The following is a 20,474-nucleotide window of genomic DNA, read 5'->3' as shown; positions in this document are numbered from 1 at the left end:
ACCTGGGTGTCCTGGCACATGAATCACAAAAAGCTCATATGCAGATACAGCAAGTAATGAGAAAGACAAATGGAATGTTGTTGTTTATTACAATCGGTAAGGGGCGCATGACAAGACTGGTGACTACGCTGCATTGAGACAGAGACTGAGTGAGTAGCGAATTAGTTTCACGTTTTAAATTATGGTAAGTCCTTTTCAGGTTTTAACTATAGATTAAGAATCAAGATCTGACATAGTACTCACCTTCAAGTAAATTAGATTAGCTTGTTAAACAGAGAACTGCCTGGATTGGCAGTTATCTCTCAAATCACCTGAAAGCAGTTGGTTCAAGTGGTGTTAATTACTGTAGCAGGAAGCAAAACGAGCCAGTGACCCAATGATTCTATTAAAAAGACAGGCTTTTCAAACTGTACAATCCAGTAAAGGGGCACGCGAGGAGATAGGCGACTAAGCTTGAGTGAGACAGAGACTGAATGAGTAGCGAATTAGTTTCACGTGGGAATTCAGTGCACGGGGAAAAGAGGTGTGGATTATATAGGAATTATTCGAAGTTAATTAAATGAATAATTAAATTAACCAAATAACATAAGGAACATTGGCAGGACAAGAGTTATGCTGCAACTGTGGAATGAGAGAGCTTTTGAATGCTAAGACGATCCATGACAAACACGTCTGCAGAAAGCGTAAGCAGCTGAGGAATTATAGATCAGGATCATTGATCTGGAAGCCAAACTGCAGATACTGTGCAACATAAAAGGAGGGGGAGAAACGTCTGGATACTTTGTTTCAGAAGATGGTCACACCTCTTAAAATAGGGTCGCCTGTTTTGGTCAGCAGTGAGGGACAGGAGGGTGTGACTGAGAGTGAGACAGGTAATGGGACTGAATAGACAGTACTGGAGGAGTCTCAGACTTTGCAATTGTCAAACAGGTTTGAGGTACTCACAACCTGTGTGGACGAAAGCGAGGTCTGCAAGGTGGATGAGCATGTTGGCCATGGCCCCATGGTACAAGAAGCCGTTCAAGCTAGGGCAGCATACAGGAATGTAGTGGTAGTAGAGGACAGTATCGTGAGGGGGATTGACACTGTTCTCTGCAGTAAAGAGCAAGAGTCCAGAAAGCCGTGTTGCCTGCCCGGTGCCACTGTTCCGGACATCTGCTTGGGCCTGGAGAGGAACTTCCAGTGGGAGGGGGAGGATCCAGTCATTGTGGTCCATGCAAGTACCAATGACATAGGCAGGACAAGGAAGGAGGTTTTGCATAGTCAGTATGAGAAACCGGGTACCAAATTAAAAAGCAGAACCTCAAAGATAATAAGCTCTGGGTTTGGAGCCACGTGCAAATTAGCATAGGTCACACAAGATTAGGGAAAGGAATGCGTGGCTCAGACTGGTGTGGGAGAAATGGGTTCCGGTTTGTGGGGTGCTGGCACCACTTCTGGGGAAAGTGGGGGCTGAACCATTAGGACGGTCTACACTTGAACCATGCTGGGACATGTGTTCTCCCGAACTGCATAACTTGGGAAGTAGGGAGGGCTTTAAACTAAACAATGGGGGTGAGGGATCAAGCTTGCTAGATGTGGCAAATCAAGGAATAGGTTCAAGGCAGGAGACCATAATAGTAATGTAGGAAATGAGGGTGCTTGAATAGCAGGAAGTAGCAGGAAGGGGCTGAGATAAAACCTAAGAATACATCAATAGTCAAGACTAGATGTTACAAACATAACAAAAATACAAAACTAAAGGCTCTGTATCTGAATGCTCATAGCATTCATAATAAAGTAAATGAAATGATAGCACACATTGAAGTGAATAAATATGATCCGATAGCCATTGCATAGACATAATTGCAGATGACAAGGATTGGGTCCTGAGTGTTGAGGAGAATAGGAAACTAGTTAAAGGTGGAGAGGCAGCACTGTTGATCAAGGATGGCATTGATTCAATAGTTTGAGATGACCTTGCTTCAGGTCATCAGGATGTAGAATTGGTTTGGGTGGAGATGAGGAATAGTCAGGGAAAGAAATCACTAATGGAAATGGTCTACATGCCCCCTAACAGTAACCACAATGTAGGACAAAGTATACAAGAAGAAATATTGGGTGCTTGTGATAAAGGGACAGCAATAGTTGATAAGTGATTTTAATCTACATATAAAGTGTAAAAATCAAATTGGCAGTGGGAGCCTGGATGAGGGGTTCATGAAATGCTTTCAAGATAGTATTTTTTTAGAGGAGCACATTCTGGAACCAACCAGAAAGCAGGTTATATTAGGCTTGGTATTGTATGATGTGACAGGATTAATTAATGATCTCAGAATGAAGGCACCCCTCGGTAGCAGTGAGGTTGAAAGGGAGAAAAGTGGATCTGAGACTAATGTTTCAAACTTAAATAAGGGCAACTATGTGGGATGAAAGCTGTGCTAGCTGAAGTGAATTGGTGTACTAGGCAAGGGGACAGATCAATAGAGAAGCAGTGGCAGAGATTTAAGGGGATATTTTAGGATACTCAGAATAAGTATATTCCTACTATAAAGAAAAATTCTAAGCGGAGAACCCACCATCCGTCGTTAACGGAAGAAGTTAAGGAAAGCATCAAACTTAAAAAAAAAACATATAACTGCGCAAAGGTGAGTGGCAGGTCAGATGATTGGTCAGAATATAAAAGAAAGGCAGAGAATGACAAAGGTTAGTGAGGACAAAGAAATTGGAGTATTAGAAGCTAGTGAGAAATGGAAAAACAGATAGCAAGATTTTCTGCAGGTATTTAAAAAGAAAAAGGGTAAGTAAAGTGAGTGACAATAGTAGATAATAAGGAAATGGCGGATGGAATGAACAAATATTTTCCTTCTGCCTTCACTATAGATGATACAAAAACCATTCCAATAGTAGCTGTAAATCAGGAGGTGAAAGGGAGGGGGAACTTGGTGAAATGACAATCACTACGGAAACGGTACTGAACAAACTGATGGAGCTGCAAGCTGACAAGTCCCCAGGTCCTGATAGACTTCATCTTAGGGTCTTAAAAGAGGTGGCTAATGAGGTAGATGATGCGCTGCTGTTAATTTTCCAAAATTCACTAGATTTTGGAAAAGTTCCAACAGACTGGAAAGTAGCAAATATAACCCTTCTATTCAAGGGAGGCAGTTAGCTTGACATTTGTCGTGGGGAAGGTGTTGGAATCGATCGTTAAGGAGATCATAGCTGGGCACTTAGAGAAACTCAAAGTAATCAGGAAGAGTCAGCATGGTCTTGTGAAAGGGAAAGCATGTTTAATTGTAAACAGTCGAGGCCCCAGCACAGACCCTTGCAGGACTCCACTCGTTTCACCCTGCCAATCGGAAAAAGACCCATTTATGCATACTCTGTTTTCTGCCAGCCAGTTAATCAACTTTTTGGAGTTTCTTGAAGGAGTAACATGCACTGTGGATAAAGGGGTGCCTGTAGACACGCTGTACTTGGATTTCCAGAAGGCATTTGATAAGGAGCCACATCAAAGGTTACTGCAGAAATAGAAGCTCATGGTGTAGGGGTAACATATTAGCATGGATAAAAGATTGGCTGGCTGCCAGAAAACAGAGTACGCATAAATGGGTCTTTTTACGGTTGGCAGGGTGAGACGAGTAGAGTCCTGCAGGGGTTTGTGCTGGGGCCTCGACTGTTTACAACTTATATCAATGACATAGATGAGGCGAGTGAAGGCATGGTCACTAAATATGCACATTACACAAAGATAGGTAGAAAAGTATGTTGTGAAGAGGACATAAAGTGGTTGCGGACGGATATAGATAGGTTGAGTGAGTGGGCAAAAATATGGCAGATGGAGTATAATGTGGGAAAATGTGGAAGTTGTTCACTTTGGCAGGGAGAATAAAAAAAGCAGGGTATTAATTAAATGAAGAACGGCTGCAGAATTCCAAGGTGCAGAAGGATCTTGGTGTTTTCCAAAATTCCCTAGATTCGGGTAAGGTTCCATTAGATTGGAAAATAGCAAATATAAATTCTTTATTCAAAAAGGGAAACAGAAAGCAGGAAATTATAGGCCAGTTAGCCTAACATCTGTCATAGTGAAAATGTTACAAGCTATTATTAAAGATGTTATAGCAGGGCTATAATATATTAGAAAAGTTCAAGGCAATCGGGCAGAGTCAACATGGTTTTGTAAAAGGGAAATCATGTTTAATCAATTTATTGGAGTTATTTGAAGGAGTCACATGTGTTGTGGATAAAGGGGAATCGATGGTAGTTAGATTTCCAGAAAGCATTTATAAAGGTGCCCACATTAAAGATTATTGCAGAAAATAAAAGCTTATGGTGCAGGGGGTAACATATTTACATGGAAAGAAGATTGGCTAGCTAAAAGGAAGCTGAAAGTTGGCATAAATGAGTCTTTTTCTGGTTGGCAGGATGTGAGGAGTGTTGTGCCACAGGGATCAGCACTGGGGGCTCAACTTTTCACAATTTATATAAAAGACTTGGATGACGGGACCGAAAGAATAGTTGCTAAATTTGCTGACGACACAAACATAGGTAGGACAGTAAATTGTGAAGAAGGGATAAGGAGGCTACAAAGTGACATAGATAGGTTAAGTGGGTGGGTAGAGAGCTGGCAAATTGAGCATAGTGTGGACAAATATGAAATCATTTGTTTTGGCAGAAAGAATGAAAAAGCAGCTTATTATCTAAATGATGAGAGATTGCAGAGCTCTGAGGGTCAGAAGGATCTGGGTGTCCTAGTGCATGAATCACAAAAGGTTAGTATGCAGGTACAGCAGGTAATTAGGAAAGCTAATAAAATGTTATCATTTATTGTGAGGGAAATTGATTACAAAAATAGAGAGGTTATGCTTCAGTTTTACAGGGCATTGGTGAGACCAGATCTGGAGTACTGTGTACAGTCCTGGTCTCTTTATTTAAAGAAACATGTGTTAGAAGCAGTTCAGAGAAGGTTTACGAGGCTAATTCCAGGGTTGTCTTATGAGGCAAGAGTGGACAGGTTAGGCTTGTATCTACTGGAATTTAGTAGAGTAAAAGGCGACTTAATTGAAACATTTAAGATCCTGAGGGGTCTTGACAGGTTGGATCTGGAGAGGATGTTTCCTCTTGTGGTAGAATCTAGAACTAGAAGTCACTGTTTAAAAATAAGGGGTCGCGCAATTAAGACCAAGACGAGGAGAAATTTTTTTCTCAGAGGGTTGAGTGTCTTGGGAACTCTCTCCCTCCAAAGGCAGTGGAAGCAGAGTCTTTTAATATTTTTAAGGCAGAACTAGATAGATTCTTGATTAACAAGGGGGTGAAAGGTTATCAGGGGTAGGCAGGAATGTGGGGTTGAGGAAACATTCAGATCAGCCATGTTCTTATTGAATGGCAGAGCAGACTCGAGGGGCTGAGAGGCCTACTCCTGCTCCTAATTCATATCTTTGTATGTTGTCCAGGTCTTGCTCCATATAGGCAAGGACCACTTCATTAGCTGAGCAGCAGCAAATAAAGCTGAACACTGTGCAATCCTCAGCTAACATCCCACTTCTGACCTTTTGAAGGAGGGAAGGTAATTGACAAAGCACCTGAAGATGGGTAAGGACACGGTTCTGAGGAACTCCTGTAACAATATCTTGTGATGATGGGCCTTGAACAACTACTTAAACATACCTTGTTTAAGGTATGACTCCAACCGGTGGAGAATTTTCCCTGATTTCCATTGACCTGAATTTTACTAAGGCTCCTTGATACCACATTGTCACTACAGCCAAATACTACCTTGATGTCAAAGACAATCACTCTCATCTCCAAAACAGGTTGCTTGATTGGCACCCTATCCGCCACCTTAAGCATTCACTCTCTCCACATTGGTGCACAAGATGCACTGCAGCAACTCGCAAAGGCTTTGACAGCACCTTCCAAAGCTGTGACCTCTATTGCCAAGAAAAACAAAGGTAGCAGGTGCATGGGAATACCATCACTTACAAGTTCCTCTCTAAGTTGCACAGAATCCTGACTTGGAAATATATCTCTGTTCTAGATAAAGGGAAGGTCATTGATGAAGCAGCTGAAGATGGTTAAGGACACAGGTCTAAGGAACTCCTGCAGCAATGTCCTGGGACTGAGATGGTTGGCCTCGAACAGCTACAAGTATCTTTCGTTGTGTAAGGTATGACTCCAACCAGTGGAGAATTTTCCGATTTTCATTGACTTCAATTTTACTAAGGTTCCTCGATGCCACATTCAGCCAAATACTACCTTGATATCAAGGGCAGTCAGTCTCATCTCACTGTTATTGTCCCAGTCCATAATTAGGATAATTGAAATTCTGTTTATCATACTCTATAGTTCCAGCATCTTTCTGTAATTTGCCTGCTCCTTATTCTCCTTCCCACTTTTTGGCGTCCCTTGTATATGTCCAGTAGTGTAATAGTTCCTTGCTTGTTCCTCAATTTGAATCAAAGAGAGTCTGTTTTTGACCTTTCAACTATATCATCCCTCTTCAGTGCCATACTAGTTTTTTTGATCAATATTGAGCCAGAGCTGACTTTAGAATGGAGAAGATCGAGGCTGAGAGATAATCTAATTGAGATCTTTAAAATTAAGAAAGGTTGAAAGAGTAGACAGAGTGTCTTTCCACTTGTGAGGAAAAGCAAAACTAGAGGCCATCGATACAAGATAGATAGCAAAAAAAGTCCAATTAGGAAGCCCATAGAAGTGTCTTTTTACCTAGAGAGTGGTGAGAATGGGGAACTTGCTACCAAAGAGAGCAGCTGAGGCAAATTGTATAGGTGCACTTAAGGGGTAGCTAGGCAAGAATGAGATAGAGCGGTTTAGAGGGTTATGCTAAATAGAATTAGATGCAAGGGGATGCGAGGAGGTTCAAGTGAAGTATAAACACTGGCATGGATTGGTTGGGCTGAATGGTCTGTTTCTGTGCTGCATATTCTGTGTAATTTTATGTACTATTTTTATACTCATTAGCATATGCACTTGCAGTAATCCAGAGGTTACTACACCTTTGAGGTTTTGCTTTTTCTACTACCTCCCCAACTTCTGAAATTCTAACTACAGGCCTTCAACCCTTTTCTATTCTATGTAATTGGTTCCCACATGGACCACCATTTCTGGCTGTGCCCCTTGCCACCCCACGCCCCCTCCCCAAAATGTTCTGCACTCTCTCAGTGATGACTTTTATCCTTGCTTCAGGGAAGCACCACACCAGGCAAGAATTTTGGGAGGCAGACAGGTAAATGGAGTTGATGCCCATAATCAGATCAGCCATAATCTTATCAAATAGCTGAGCAGGCTTAAGAGGCCGAAAGCTCTAATCCTGCTCCTAATTCTTATGTTGTATTGTGCAGAACGCATGCCTGTGGTTGCAGACACACCATCCATCTTGCTGACTATCGAATCCCCTATGACCACTGCATCTTGACGAATTGTTGTGCCTCTGCTCTCCATATAGTCGTTTGCCTCATGGTGCCATGGATGTGCTCTCGACTGAGCCTCCCTGAGATGTCGTCAATATCACTGGCAGTCTGTGCTGAAAGCTGGTTTGAGAATGCTGCCCTTGTGGAAAATTCCTACATTGCCTGCCACTTCTTACCCAGCCAGATGGCTACCCCCTCAACTGTTCTCCTCAGCTTCAAGGTGCACACCTCCTGGAAAGTGTGATCGAGGAAACACTCATGCTCTCATATGCCCTGCATCAGCCACTCCTAAAACTCAGTAAAAGAGCTTGAACTCCTGGAAGCACTTTGTGCACATGTAAATGTGTTCCAGAACAGAGAGAAGAGACAGCTCCTTAGTGGCAAGCATTCATTGAAAATGGCTCTAGTGAAAGTGGTTTATTTTGTATAAACCACACTCTCAACATATATTTGTTTGAGAGTTAAATTTTACTAGTGCTATTTAATGAAAGACAACAGAGTGACACATGACAATCACATATTAGCTGCTTGAAATTGATGTTAGTGAGTTTTATTCAAGAACAAAAAACAGAAAGTGGAAAAGGTGGTTTTAAAAAAAAAGTACATTTATATCTTTCATCAGAACAGACCTGAAACAACCTGAAATGTTAACTCTGTTTTTGCCTCCATAGATGCTGCCAGACTTGCTGAATATTCCAGCATTTTGTTTTTATTTCAGAATTCCATATCTCCAGTCTTCTGCATTTACATTTATATCTTGTTCATTATGCAAAGTTGCAATGCCTGGAGACAAACTGCATTTGCAAAACCAGTGGTATAAACAAATACATTCTGTAAACATTGTTAACTAGAAAGAACATTGTGTTAATTAAATAATTTTCTTCTACACCAAAGATTTCTCTCCTTCTCACTTTACTCATTTTAAATGTAAGCATCGTTAATGACATGCTTCACAAGTCAGTATACTTGGCTCATGTTCTTTATGCCTAATTTTTCTTAAATTGTACCAAATATTTAAAGTACAATGATTAAACTCCAAAAGATTCCAAACAGACCTAAAATAATGGCAATCTCAAACCTGCAGTGCAATATAGAATAGACATTATTGATGAAACACAGCAGTTTCATTCTATTCCTACAGCGGGTGCTATTTTACATTATACCAGCATAAAAACAAACCACACCTTCAATGCGTCTTTTAACTACTATGTCTACTTTCATGAAATAAGGCTGTAAATGCAAATAATTGATGATACTTTAACTGAATACTAACTGGCAACAAAGGGCTGTATTTTCACCATCAAGACAGGGAGACCGAGTCAGTACATCTCCCAACTTGGCTGACCTGTCTGTATGCAAATTAACCACACACATGATAGGGAGGGGGAGATTGTGATTAAGTCAGGCCCACCACTTCTGGAGGCAGGTGAGTACCAAGGCGAGCTGGTTAGAAGGCCTGCCTTGCTTCTCTATGATTTCAGCTAACTGTATAAAAGGACATTTGGCTCCCTAGCCCTTACCCCCCACCCAAACCCCATACCGCCTCCAAGCACCCTCATATCCCTCATGCTACCTCTGTGTTCCCTTACACCCCCATGCCACCTCCACAACCCAGTATCCACTTTGGGCAGACCACAGGAGCCATTTGGAGATAAGAAAAGATAAACAATCTAAGAGAGCACTCACTCAACACAGTTGATACTAAAAAAGCCTCCCATTCATGAAACCAATTCAAAACTTTAAAACCCTTTGTCAAGTGGTGAATCTGCTGTAAAAATAAAATTCTATTCACTAACTACATCAAAGACAGCTAATCCTTTAATAACTCCTTAAAACTGTCAGTCAAAACTTACCCTCCCAAACCCCCACCTGTGCTGACATGACTGGTTTTGGGACTTTTGAAACTCAGCCAAACATTCATAATAGGCTCAGGTGTAATAACAGTCCTTGCAAAACATCAGCAATGAGGTCTATTGAAACTGCAGAAATAGATGGTTAATAGTTTGTTTTCTAAGCTACACTAGGTGGCCTGTTATCAATGTGCGCTAGCAGTGTGTGTCTGGTTTTTTATTTCAACCCACAGTTGTAACCTGGTTTGTTTCACTTTTAAAGGGATGGGGGTTGAAATAACTTCCAACCATGAGACTAATTTGACCTTACCAGCCCATCACAAACGTTTACGCCTTTACCATAAATTCATGACTCCCACACTGTGGGTCAAGGCCCTTGGATCAGCAAAAATAGGGTATGCTTAAACTCAGCCCTACTTTCAAATGACCCTGAGTTTGGGTATCCTGTCTGTGAGATTCACACCATGCCACCCCCCACCCCACCACCCTTCTGGAAAAATTGAGATCTGCCAGAAATGGAGACGGAACTTACATATCTGGGTCTCGTCTACTATTTTTAAAGGCCTCCAGAGTCAGCCCGAATCCAGCCCAGAGAGTTTTTTGTTGACATCACAGATGGGCATCAACACCTGTTGCTTGCAATTCCTGCACCATGTAGGAATCTCATGACATTTCACATGTCTAAGGTGACTGTGTGTGTCGCAGGCATCTCCAGTTGCTCCAGCTCAGGATTTCCAAACATGAAGTGCAGCTAGAGTCACTACAGAGCATTGGGGAGGATAGAGCTCCCATGATCATTCATTCCAGGAGATGATCACTCCACAGGCAGTGAGAAGTCAGGATAGTAGACGGATGACCATCTAGAGAAGTAGAAAGAGGCAGGGAGTACAGGAGCCTTTGGGGTGTGCCATTCTGAAACAGGTGCTTGGTATTAGAGGTTGCTACAAGGGGCAATAGCCTGAAGCAAAACAGCCCAGACCATGGAGTAGACTAACATGGAGTATCAGGAATGCAAAGGCAGGGTTACAATGCTTGAATGCAAATGCACAAAATGTAATGAATAAGATTGGTGAGCTTCAAGCACAAATAGCAGTGTTGAAATATGATTTAGTGGCAATAACGAAAACATGGTTTAAAAATGACGACAGCTGGCTGCTTAATTTACAAGGTTATTAAAGTGTTCAGAAACAAAAAAGGGGGGTGGGTGGCAGTACTGATTAGAGAAGACATCGCAATGTTGGAAAGAATATGGTCTTGACGGTGCAAGGACAGAATCCATTTGGTTAGAGTTAAGTACTAAAAAAGGTAAGATCATGCTTCTTGTACTCATCTACAGGCCTCTAAATAGATGAGAGAAAGGAGAGGCTGAGGGTAGCAACCTCTAATACCGAGGGGAGAGGCGAGGGCATGCAAGAGGGGGGCACGAGGGCACACGAGGGAGAGAGAAATATTGAAAAGTAGAAATAGGAGTAGATCATTCTACCCTTTCTAGCCTGCTCTGCCATTCAGTACGATCATGGCTGAGCCGATCTCAATGCCATACTTCCACTCTCCCCCCATAACCTTGATGGCTTGAGTCTAGAAACCTATTTATTTCCTTCTTAAATATATTCAGTAACTTGGCCTCCACAGCACTACGTAGTAGAGAATTCCACAGATTCACCACCCTCTGAGTGAAGAGGTTTCTCCTCATCTCAGTCCTAAATGGCCTACCCGTATGCTGAGATTGTTACCCCTTGTTCTAGACCCCCCAGCCAGAGGAAACATTATCCCTACATTCAGTCTGTCCATCCCTGTCAGAATTGTTTATGTTTTTTATACGGGATGTGATCCCCTCTCATTCTTCTAAACTCCAGTGAATACAGGCCTAGTCAGCCCAATCTCTCCTCATACAACAATCCTGCCATCCCAGGAATCAGTCTGGTGAGCCTTTGCAGCATGCCCTCTATGGCAAGTATGTCCTTTCTTAGGTAAGGAGACCAAAACGGAGGGAGAGGGGGTTGGTGGGAGTGGCGAGGGGGAGGGAAGAGAAGAAAGGTCAAACAACGAGGGGCCAAGCGGTGAGGGGTGAGAGAGGAGAGCGAGATAAGAGAGTGAGTGGCTGAGTGATCGATCTGCAGGGAAATGACAGATGTGCAAGAACTGTAGATTGGTGATACTGGGAGACTGTAATTACCCAAATATTAATTGGGATAATGTTAGAGTACAGGGTAAGGAATGGGAAGAGTTCCTGAAATGTGTTCAGGAGAACTTTCTTGACCAGTAAGTATTGGTCCAACTAGAAAGGAGGCATTACTCTAACTGCAGCTGAGAAATGAGGTGGATAAAGTGGACCAAGGGCATGATTTTTCGTATGTTGAAGTTTCCAGCTCCACCAAAGAGTCAGCGGGGAACACATCACCATTCATCACAGCAGACATACAACAATTTATCCTCAAGGATGGCCGGCAGTTCTGTAGTTCCAGCAGTGCTGTGGCCAGAACTGGGACTACAAGCAGTCCCCAGATTCGAAAATTGGAGTTCAGGTCCAGGTAAGTGTGCGGAGGTCTTAGAGTGGAGAGGGGAGGTGAGGCCTGGGAGTGGACAGGTTCTTGATGAAGAGGCCAGGGGTGGAGGTAAAACAGAACTGGAGACTGTTAGAAAAAACTGTAACAGAACAATGGGTGATCTTTAAGGAAGAGATGCTTCAGGTACAGGCTAGGTACTTTCCAACAAGGGTGAAAGGTAAGGGAGCCAAAACAGGGCTCCTTGGACAATGAGGGAGGTAGAGATTATGATTCTACAGAAAGGGTGTATGATGCATGTCAGGGGAATTCTTCAAATGAGAACTGGGTCAAATTCAATAGTTTGAGAGGAGAGGTGAAGAGGAAAATAAAGTTGGTAAACAGAGAGAATAGAATGGCAGTCAACATAAAAGGGAATCCAAAAATCTTCTACCAGCATGTAATTAGTAAGTAGGTACTAAGAGTTAGAGTGAGTCCTATTATCGATAAACAGGGTGATGTGTGTGCAGGACAAGGCTAGAATACTTATTGAGTTATTTGTATCAGTGTTAACTTAAGAGAGGAATCTGACAAAATATCAGTAGAAGCGGAGATAATGGAGACAATTAATAGTGTGAAAATTGAAAGGGAGGAAGTGCTTGAAATGCTGGCTATATTTACAGTGAACAAGTCACCTGGTCTGGATGGCTTTCATCCTAGGTTGCTAAAAGGTGGTAGTGGAGAGAGCAGAAGGGCTTGCCTTAATTTTTCAATCTTCTCTAGCTAGTTCCAGAGTAGTGCCAGAGGATTGGAGAGTGGCAAATGTGACACCCTTATTCAAAAGAAAGGATGTAAGGACAGTCCTAGCAACTACAGGCCAATTAAATTAACATCAGTGGCAAGTAAGGTTTTGGAATCCATAATCAAGGGGAAAAAGAATCAACAGACACTTGGAGAAGTTTGAATTAAGGAAACACAGCATGGGATTTGTAAAAGGCAGATTGTGCTCGACTAATCTAAAATAATTTTTTGATGAAGTAACAAGAGAAAGTTAATGAAGGGAATGTGGTGGATGTCACCTATATGGATTTCAAAAATGTATTTGACAAGGTACTACAAGTGAGGCTGATTCACAAAATTGAGATAGTGAAATAGGAGGGTCAGTGTCCAACAGGATAAAAAATTAGCTTAAGGGCAGAAAGCAGCAAGTCGTGGTGGATGGTTGTTTTTTAGGCTGGAGGGTGGTACACAGTCGAGTACTCCAAGGGTCAGAGCTAGGACCAGTGCTTTGTTTGCAATATATAAGTGGCTTGGATCTTAGAACACAGAATAAACTTGCAAAATTTGATGCTGACTCCAAACTTGGAGGAGTGGTAAACAGTAAGGATCACCTGCACCAGGACATAGGAAGACAAGCTGAATGGGCAGACAAGTGGAAGACAGAATTTAATACAGAGAAATGCAAGTTGATGCATTTGGCAAAAGGGAAAGGAAGATGAAATGTAGACTTAATGGCACAATTCTAAAGAGTGTGCAGGAACAGAGGACTTGGGAATATATGCATATCAATCTTTGAAGGTGGCTGGACATATTGAGAAAGTGATTAGCAAAGCATATGGTATACTGGGCTTCATGAATATAGGCACTGAGTACAAAAGTTATGCTGAATCTTTATAAAGCTCTGATTAGACACTAACTAGAGTAATGCGTCCAGTTCTGGTCACCACACTTTAAACTTCCTTAAGTGTGCAGAGTACCAGAATGCTTCCAGAATTGATGGGGGGTTTTAGTTATAAGGTTGGGTTAGAAAGGCTGGAGTTGTTCTCCATGGAGAAAAGAAGAATGGGAGGAGATTTTATAGAGGTGTACAAGATTATAGACAGGCTTAGGTAAGATTGACGAGGAAAACCTTTTCCCATTATGTTATGATCCACAGCTGAGATTATCCCTGGACAAGCCTGATCCCGGGGTGGAACCCATCTTGATAGATCCTAACTTTTATTTGTATTTTAAATACATGGAGAGTAGTTACTGAACAGAGTCACAGGAGTCAGCTTATGAACTTTTTACAAAAGAATAAAACATTTATTCAACAAGATGAACTACATTACAATACTCCTTCACCCACAACTATATAGCTCATGAAGTTGTTGAACCAAATGTAAAGTCCAGAAGGCTGTAAACTGCCTAATCGGAAGATAAGGTGTTGTTCCTCCAGTTTGCGTTGGGCTTCACTGGAACATTGCAGCAGGCTAAGGACAGACATGTGGGCATGAGAGCAGGATAGTGTGTTGAAATGGCAGGTGACAAGAAGGTCTGGGTCCCACCTCACCCCCACAAGGGCCACCTGTCACTTGTTCATGTTGTCTTGCTATTATCACATTCTGCTTTCTGATCTTAATGCCACCATCAGCACCTCCTTTAGCCAGTACCACTACCATTAACATCCCTTTGTCCTTTTGTTCATGACATTTTTGTCGATCTCTCCTTTGCCTCCACCTATTGCTGGCCTTCTATCCAGCTTCACCTGCTCCACCCCCTTACACAGTATAAATTTCATCTCATTTTTACTTCTCTCTAGCTCGGAAGAAGAGTCATACGGACTCGAAACATTAACTCTGTTCTTCTCTCCATTGATGCTGTTAGACCTGCTGAGTTTTTCCGGCATTTTCTGTTTTTGTTTCAGATTTCTAGCATCCACAGTATTTTGTTTCTATCTTATACTCTAATGTTCACAGTAAGTACACAGTCCATGTACACCTATGGCACCCTGTGGTCAGACACACTACACTCTGAAATGATGTGACAAATGCCATCTCAACCAGATACTATGGATCGTTCCTCAACTCCCCCCTCAGATGCTTGTCACACCCTGAGCCAACCAGTCTCACCGAATTCCATCCTTCACACGAGAGTTTCCTAAATTCACTCTCTAAAACCTCGTCTTGGAATCTTCTGCCAAACCGACACTTTCTCACAGACACCTTCCACAAGGGTTCACCTCCAGGGTTTTGAACTCTCCTTCTGATGTTCCTCTTCTCTGGGTCACCATATGCATTCAAGCTATCTTCCATGCACTCTCTCTCTCTCACCAACTCAGCCTCAACAGTACGCCACTGCTCCTCATGCCCATGGCAAAGAATTATAGACCTTTACTTGTCTCTTTGAACCTTCTTGCAAGCTGTTCTCACTTTAAATTTGCTTTCTGCAACTTTTGTCTCTTTAAATCTGAAGCTTGGAGCCTCTCTCTCTGCCCCTCACTCTTAACTTCACTTAACAGGACCTTTTCCCAGGTTTCTGTCCTTCATTTGACTACAAGGTCTCCTTTGGATTTTCCCCTCTTCCACTGTCCTGGATGCTTGAGGCCTTTGTTCTTTTGGGAAATCTGCAGTTGCCTCTTCCAATGTCCAGTCTGCCTGGGGTCCAGGCTTCAACTGAACTTAAAACTGCCGTTTCTTTAGTTTATGTGTATGTCTGTAGAAGGAACCTGCCTATTTGGCCTCCCTGCTGCTAGGCAACAGCACTATTCTATCTACTTGTGTGTTTACTTTTACTTTATGGGGGTTGTAGACTTCTAATTAGAAATGCAAGCAGCCTTTTAAAATGAAACTAAAACTCCATTCGACCTTTAATACACAGATACAGAAATACAAGTCAAACTTAAACTTTAAAGCTAAACTCATTCCTAACACCCACAAATACAAATATAACTTATTTAAACTATCTCTATTTCCTAACAATTAGCCGATGGCACAAAAATTAGGCAGGGAGGGGAGGGCAGACACAGATTTAAGTTTTTGGGCAAGAGTTGCAGGAGGAATGGGAGGAAGAACTTTTTTTTAGGCAGTGAGTGGTAATGATCTGGAACACTGCCCACGAGGTGGAGGAAGCGGATATGATCAATGATTTTAGAAGGATATTGGATAGACAATTGCAGGAAATAAGCTTGCAAGACTACAGGGACTGACCTGGGGAGTGGGACTGACTGGATTGCTTCAAAAGGGAGCTGGCATGGACTTGATGGGGCAAATGGCTGCCTTCTGTGCCGTGAATGATTTTATGACTATTGTGAAAACAATGCTTCTTTAAAAACAATACTTAACATTGAACATTCTAGCATTCTTTTATATGCTTTGAAGAATAGCCTTGAACTTGACTTCCATGTTTGTTAACAAGGCTTCTCCCTCCGCTTACATCATACCCAGGGAGCAATTGGGAAGCAATTACCTTAGCATGGTGCAAGTCTACGCCGTACATGGAAAGCATCTTGGCATTTTCCAGAAATTGAGCATCAGCCTGGGCTGGAGTTAGACCCCTGGTATAAAAACAAGGAAGTTAAATGTAAAAATATAACGACACATGGTTATGTGGTCAGCTACCAATTTTTTAAAAAATGGCTAAGTTAAGAAACTCCGATTATTTCCCGTTAATTACAAGCGGCATCCTTGTTAAAACAAAAAAACCATTGAAGGACATTATGTGAAGAATCAGTAATTGCACTGGTACAAATAGGCCAAATAGCCTATTTGTATTATGATTTCTGTGATTATAATTTGGGTAATTTAAGAAGAGACCGGAGATCTGTACTTGGCACATGTATTGTTAGTGACTTGGTGAAGGAATAGAAATTTATATATCAAGATTTTCAGATGACAGTGGCACAGTAAATCCTGTGGATGAGAAGAGGAGTCAGGTCAAGAGGCTGTGGACACTGGGACAATTCAAAATTTCTAGATGGAGATTGACTTTTTATGCTTAGGTAAAGATATCAAGGGATATAGATTAACAGCGGAGAATGGAGTTAAGGTATACATTTGCTATGATCTAATTCAACAGCAGAACAGGCTTAAGGTTCTAAATGGCCTATTCCTGTTTTGTGTAATTATGGAAAGTTACAGGCCCGCATTTTGTGATGGTAATGACAACAAGATTGTCAGCATTCTTATTATTATTCCTCAGAATCTGACAGCAACTTCTGGGGTTCACAAATGCACAGTTAAATATACAAATCCAGAAGTTGCTGTCAGTGATTCTACCATTCTAGTTGCTTCTCCATGCTGTCAAAGAACCCTCTAGTTTGCAATCAAGCAAAACTTTTTTACACTGTGAGTGATAATGACCTGGAACTCACTCCCTACGTGGGTGTGGGAACCAGATATAAGCAATGATTTCAAAAGGAAATTGGATGGGCATTTGATGGAAATAAACGTACAGGACTGTTGGGATAAAGTAGGAAAATGGTACTGACTGGAATGCTCTATAGAGTGCTGGTATGGACTTGATGGGCCAAATCTATGATTCACTTCACAATTATTGAACGGCTTCACTGGCCCTGAAAAACTCATTTTATATCTGTGGTGTTTCAAATTTCTCCACTAAGGTAAAGAAATTCAAATCTTTCCAACTTAACTATTAAAAGTGTGTTTAGGATATTTCTCCTTCTACCTTAGTCCAAGACTATCCTCTAAAATTTTAAAGAAAAGTGAAAAATTTAGTACATTTGACTTGGTTGCCAAAGCTCTTTTAACTGAAGTTCTGTCGGTATTGCATTTGAATATCTTCATGGACTAGCCCAAACCAACCACGGTAACCTACTCCAGCACTACAATGCACTCACTATGAGCTTGTATCCATCCAACTTTGTCCTCTTTTACCAACACCACAATGCCATTAGGGCATTTTAAGTTATTGAAAAAAAAGCTAATTTGATATCACAGCGAAAACTGATGTAAGCATTTTAAAAACACCAAACAATGCCAAACAGAAGGCCACCAAAAGATTATCATTTTTTATTTGTTCATGGGACGTGGGCATCACTGGTAATGCCAGCCAATCTCCAATTGGAATCAGGATTTCCAATAGCTCTGCTGGATAATACAAAAAACAGTCAAACCTTATAAATGAAGTTCCAGCCCTAGGGTGCAATAATGATAGGGCTGCTAGGATTGGTCTTGGTGCAGGGTTTAGGGAGGCAGAGAAATAGTCATCTCAGGTTCCTCTCTGAGAAGTGTGATCGGTATCAGATAAGGACAGGAGTGGACTCTATTTTTGATGCTTCTCTGCAACTGAAAAGCCTGCATTCACTTTCCAACTCTCATAGATGATCAAAGCTCACAAAATGCAAAATTAAGGGCCATGATTATAAGATAATTATTAATAAACTCAATAAGGAAATAAAGAGAAATTTCTTTATTTGGTGTTTGGAATGTGGATCTCACTACCACAGGAAACAGTTAGGCAAATAGCTTAGATGGTTTCAAAAGGAAATAGAGGAGAATGTTAGAGAAAAACGAATCGAAAACTATGCTGAAAGGCTGAGGTGAGGTAGATTGAATGGGAGGTGACCATGTAAAATATAAACACCAGCACAAGCAAGTTAGGCTGAATACCAAGTGTTTGTGCTTTATATTATTTGTAATTCTATGTAAAATCTGAAAAGTCACCAACAGGAAACCAAGAAACACTACCTCTGGTACAAAACCCAGCACAGACACTGCATTTAACCACAAAGTGCAGCATACAACAAATTATGGTAATCCTGCTCACTTGCCAAGCTATCGTGTAGTTGCTGGGAAATTCAGGGCCTTCCAAACCAAATTGTGCATTTGACTTAGTAGTTGTACTGTTGCTTCTGAGTCAGGAGACTGGGCTGAAACCTTCAGTCCACCACTTAATCTTGGCCAACGCCTTAGTGTAGAACTGAGGGAGTTGTCAGAAAGCCACCTTTTAGATAAGGTGGTAAACAAAGTCTGCCTGTTCAGGTGGATGCAAAAACTACCATGGAAATATTTCCAAAGAGCAGAGTTCTGGTATCCTGGCCAAAAGATGACATTGCTCAAACAAAATCACCAAAATAGATTAACTGGTCATTCATCACATTGTTATTTGAGGGGCCTTGCTGTGTGTCAATTGGCTGCCATGTTTCCCTCCTCAAAAATCAAATGCCAAAAATAATCCTTGACAACTAAGATTGGAACATTTTTAACAATTAGTTTATCCTACACTACCTTATGATTGAGGGGAAATTACTACTCAAAGGATAAACCAGAAAATCTTATGCTTCAGTCAAGTGGTCTGTGTTCATTTCTATGCTCCTGTCCTCATGATTCCTCTAAAGTATCTAATTTCTTAACAAGATTTGACAAATAGGCGTACATGAGATGAAAAAAATTACATTAACTTTTACCTGTGTGTTTTATGCAGTTCACAAATTTTCTCTTCCAATTCCTTTGTCTGACTTGGAGCAAACTGTAATTCTGAGGCATAACCTGCTTTGTGTTCATCTGCATCATAGTCCCCAAGCTCCGCTTGCAACGTGCAAGAACCAAGAAGGGCATGAGTTACGAAAGAGCATGGCAAACGACCACATACAATATCTTGGCGGAGTTGAAGGCATAAGTAATATCTGCAGTAGATAGTACAGGAGGTGGTGAGTTTAGAAGAGGAAAAGAGTATCCCCTTCAGTATTACATAAACCAATTCTCACAATGCTGATTTTATTATTGTTTCATTGCATGGTCTAAGTAGGGCTACCAAACTATTACAGTAACAGAACTACACTATTAAGAATAGCTTTTTTTCTTCAATAGGATAAATTTTTAAAAACCGAAGTGAGCCTAATTTACAGGGATTTCAAACCTACCATTCAACTTGAAAAATTAAACCAGTGAACGTTTCTATGTTAATGATCAAAAATGGCCAAACACAAAATTTCCAGTGTGAACTATTTTGTTAAATTCAATCATGAAAATTTATCAATAAAATTACCCAATTTTACTCATTAAAAATAAAAAAAATTATGCACATTATCCCCCTCCCAATTCACTGCTTTGTCATTTATTTAAGTTTTATTTCTGCATTATTGATAACATAAGCTTGTGTATATGAGTGATCTCCTCCCAATAATGTCATATTCAAACTTTCAAGACTACCTACAAAACAAAAAGACAAATGAAAAGCACAGCAACATAAATATTTGCCTATAAATCAACAAATACAGTAGAAATGAAAATTCTCAGAACACTTAAATCAGTGTACAGCATGCCGAACGTGTGGAACATAAATCTAATGATTTTGTGGACTCCTTGGTACTGCCTTGTGGACCCCAGTTTGAAAACTTATGACTTGCAATACTTACAATGGTACTTTTTTGCCCATTGAGTCCCAAAGGCCCTAACATCCATTCTGGAACATAGATTCACATCAAATATGTTGTAGTTGCTTAATGAAATCAATTTTGACACCATGACAGCAGAGGCATTGCCAAACAAATTTGCATTCTCATTGTACAGGGCTTAACAAAGAGAAGTCAAAGGAAATTTTTCTCCATAAACACAAACTCCAGAACCCAAGAAAAGTCAGATGAAAAATCAATAGATTAAAAATAAAGCCAAACAAAGCTCATCCCTCCCTTTTAAAAAAGACATCAAACCGCATTTCAAATTAAAGTATTTAAAACATTCATCACTTTTTTGCACAATAAAATATTTTTTTCCATATCCATTCTGAAATTACTTTTCACAGATACCAATTCAGGCTCCAAGGTTCCATTTTTTTTTAGCATTACTTGAAGCAAATGTAAGAAATTGGGGTCTTTAATAAATGGATATTTTCTACATTTTATTAGATGAGCTAAACAGCACTGATTCTCTCTCTAGAAAGAGGATGTTAACATTCCGAAGCTGATAGGATGGCATCTTCTGAACCCCCTTACCCGTTTAGAAAAGACCAAG

At 40.9% G+C, this 20,474-nt stretch overlaps 1 protein-coding gene across 13 annotated transcripts in view; it reads right to left on the bottom strand.

The window, feature by feature from the left end:
* epb41l2 (erythrocyte membrane protein band 4.1 like 2) overlaps positions 1–20,474 on the bottom strand; it is a 211,487-nt gene that overhangs the window by 50,117 nt on the left and 140,896 nt on the right. For all 13 annotated transcript variants that reach the window (XM_041187700.1, XM_041187703.1, XM_041187708.1 and 10 more), the window contains 2 exons: positions 18,929–19,147; positions 15,970–16,057 (listed from right to left, as the gene is read on the bottom strand). In XM_041187700.1, the coding sequence (XP_041043634.1) occupies positions 15,970–16,057; positions 18,929–19,147 (307 nt within the window). The remainder of the gene's footprint in view (positions 1–15,969; positions 16,058–18,928; positions 19,148–20,474) is intronic.

This window comes from Carcharodon carcharias, chromosome 5 (assembly GCF_017639515.1).
Source record: "Carcharodon carcharias isolate sCarCar2 chromosome 5, sCarCar2.pri, whole genome shotgun sequence".
NCBI classification, from domain to species: Eukaryota; Metazoa; Chordata; class Chondrichthyes; order Lamniformes; family Lamnidae; genus Carcharodon; species Carcharodon carcharias.
This window is presented reverse-complemented; position numbering and strand designations above follow the sequence as displayed.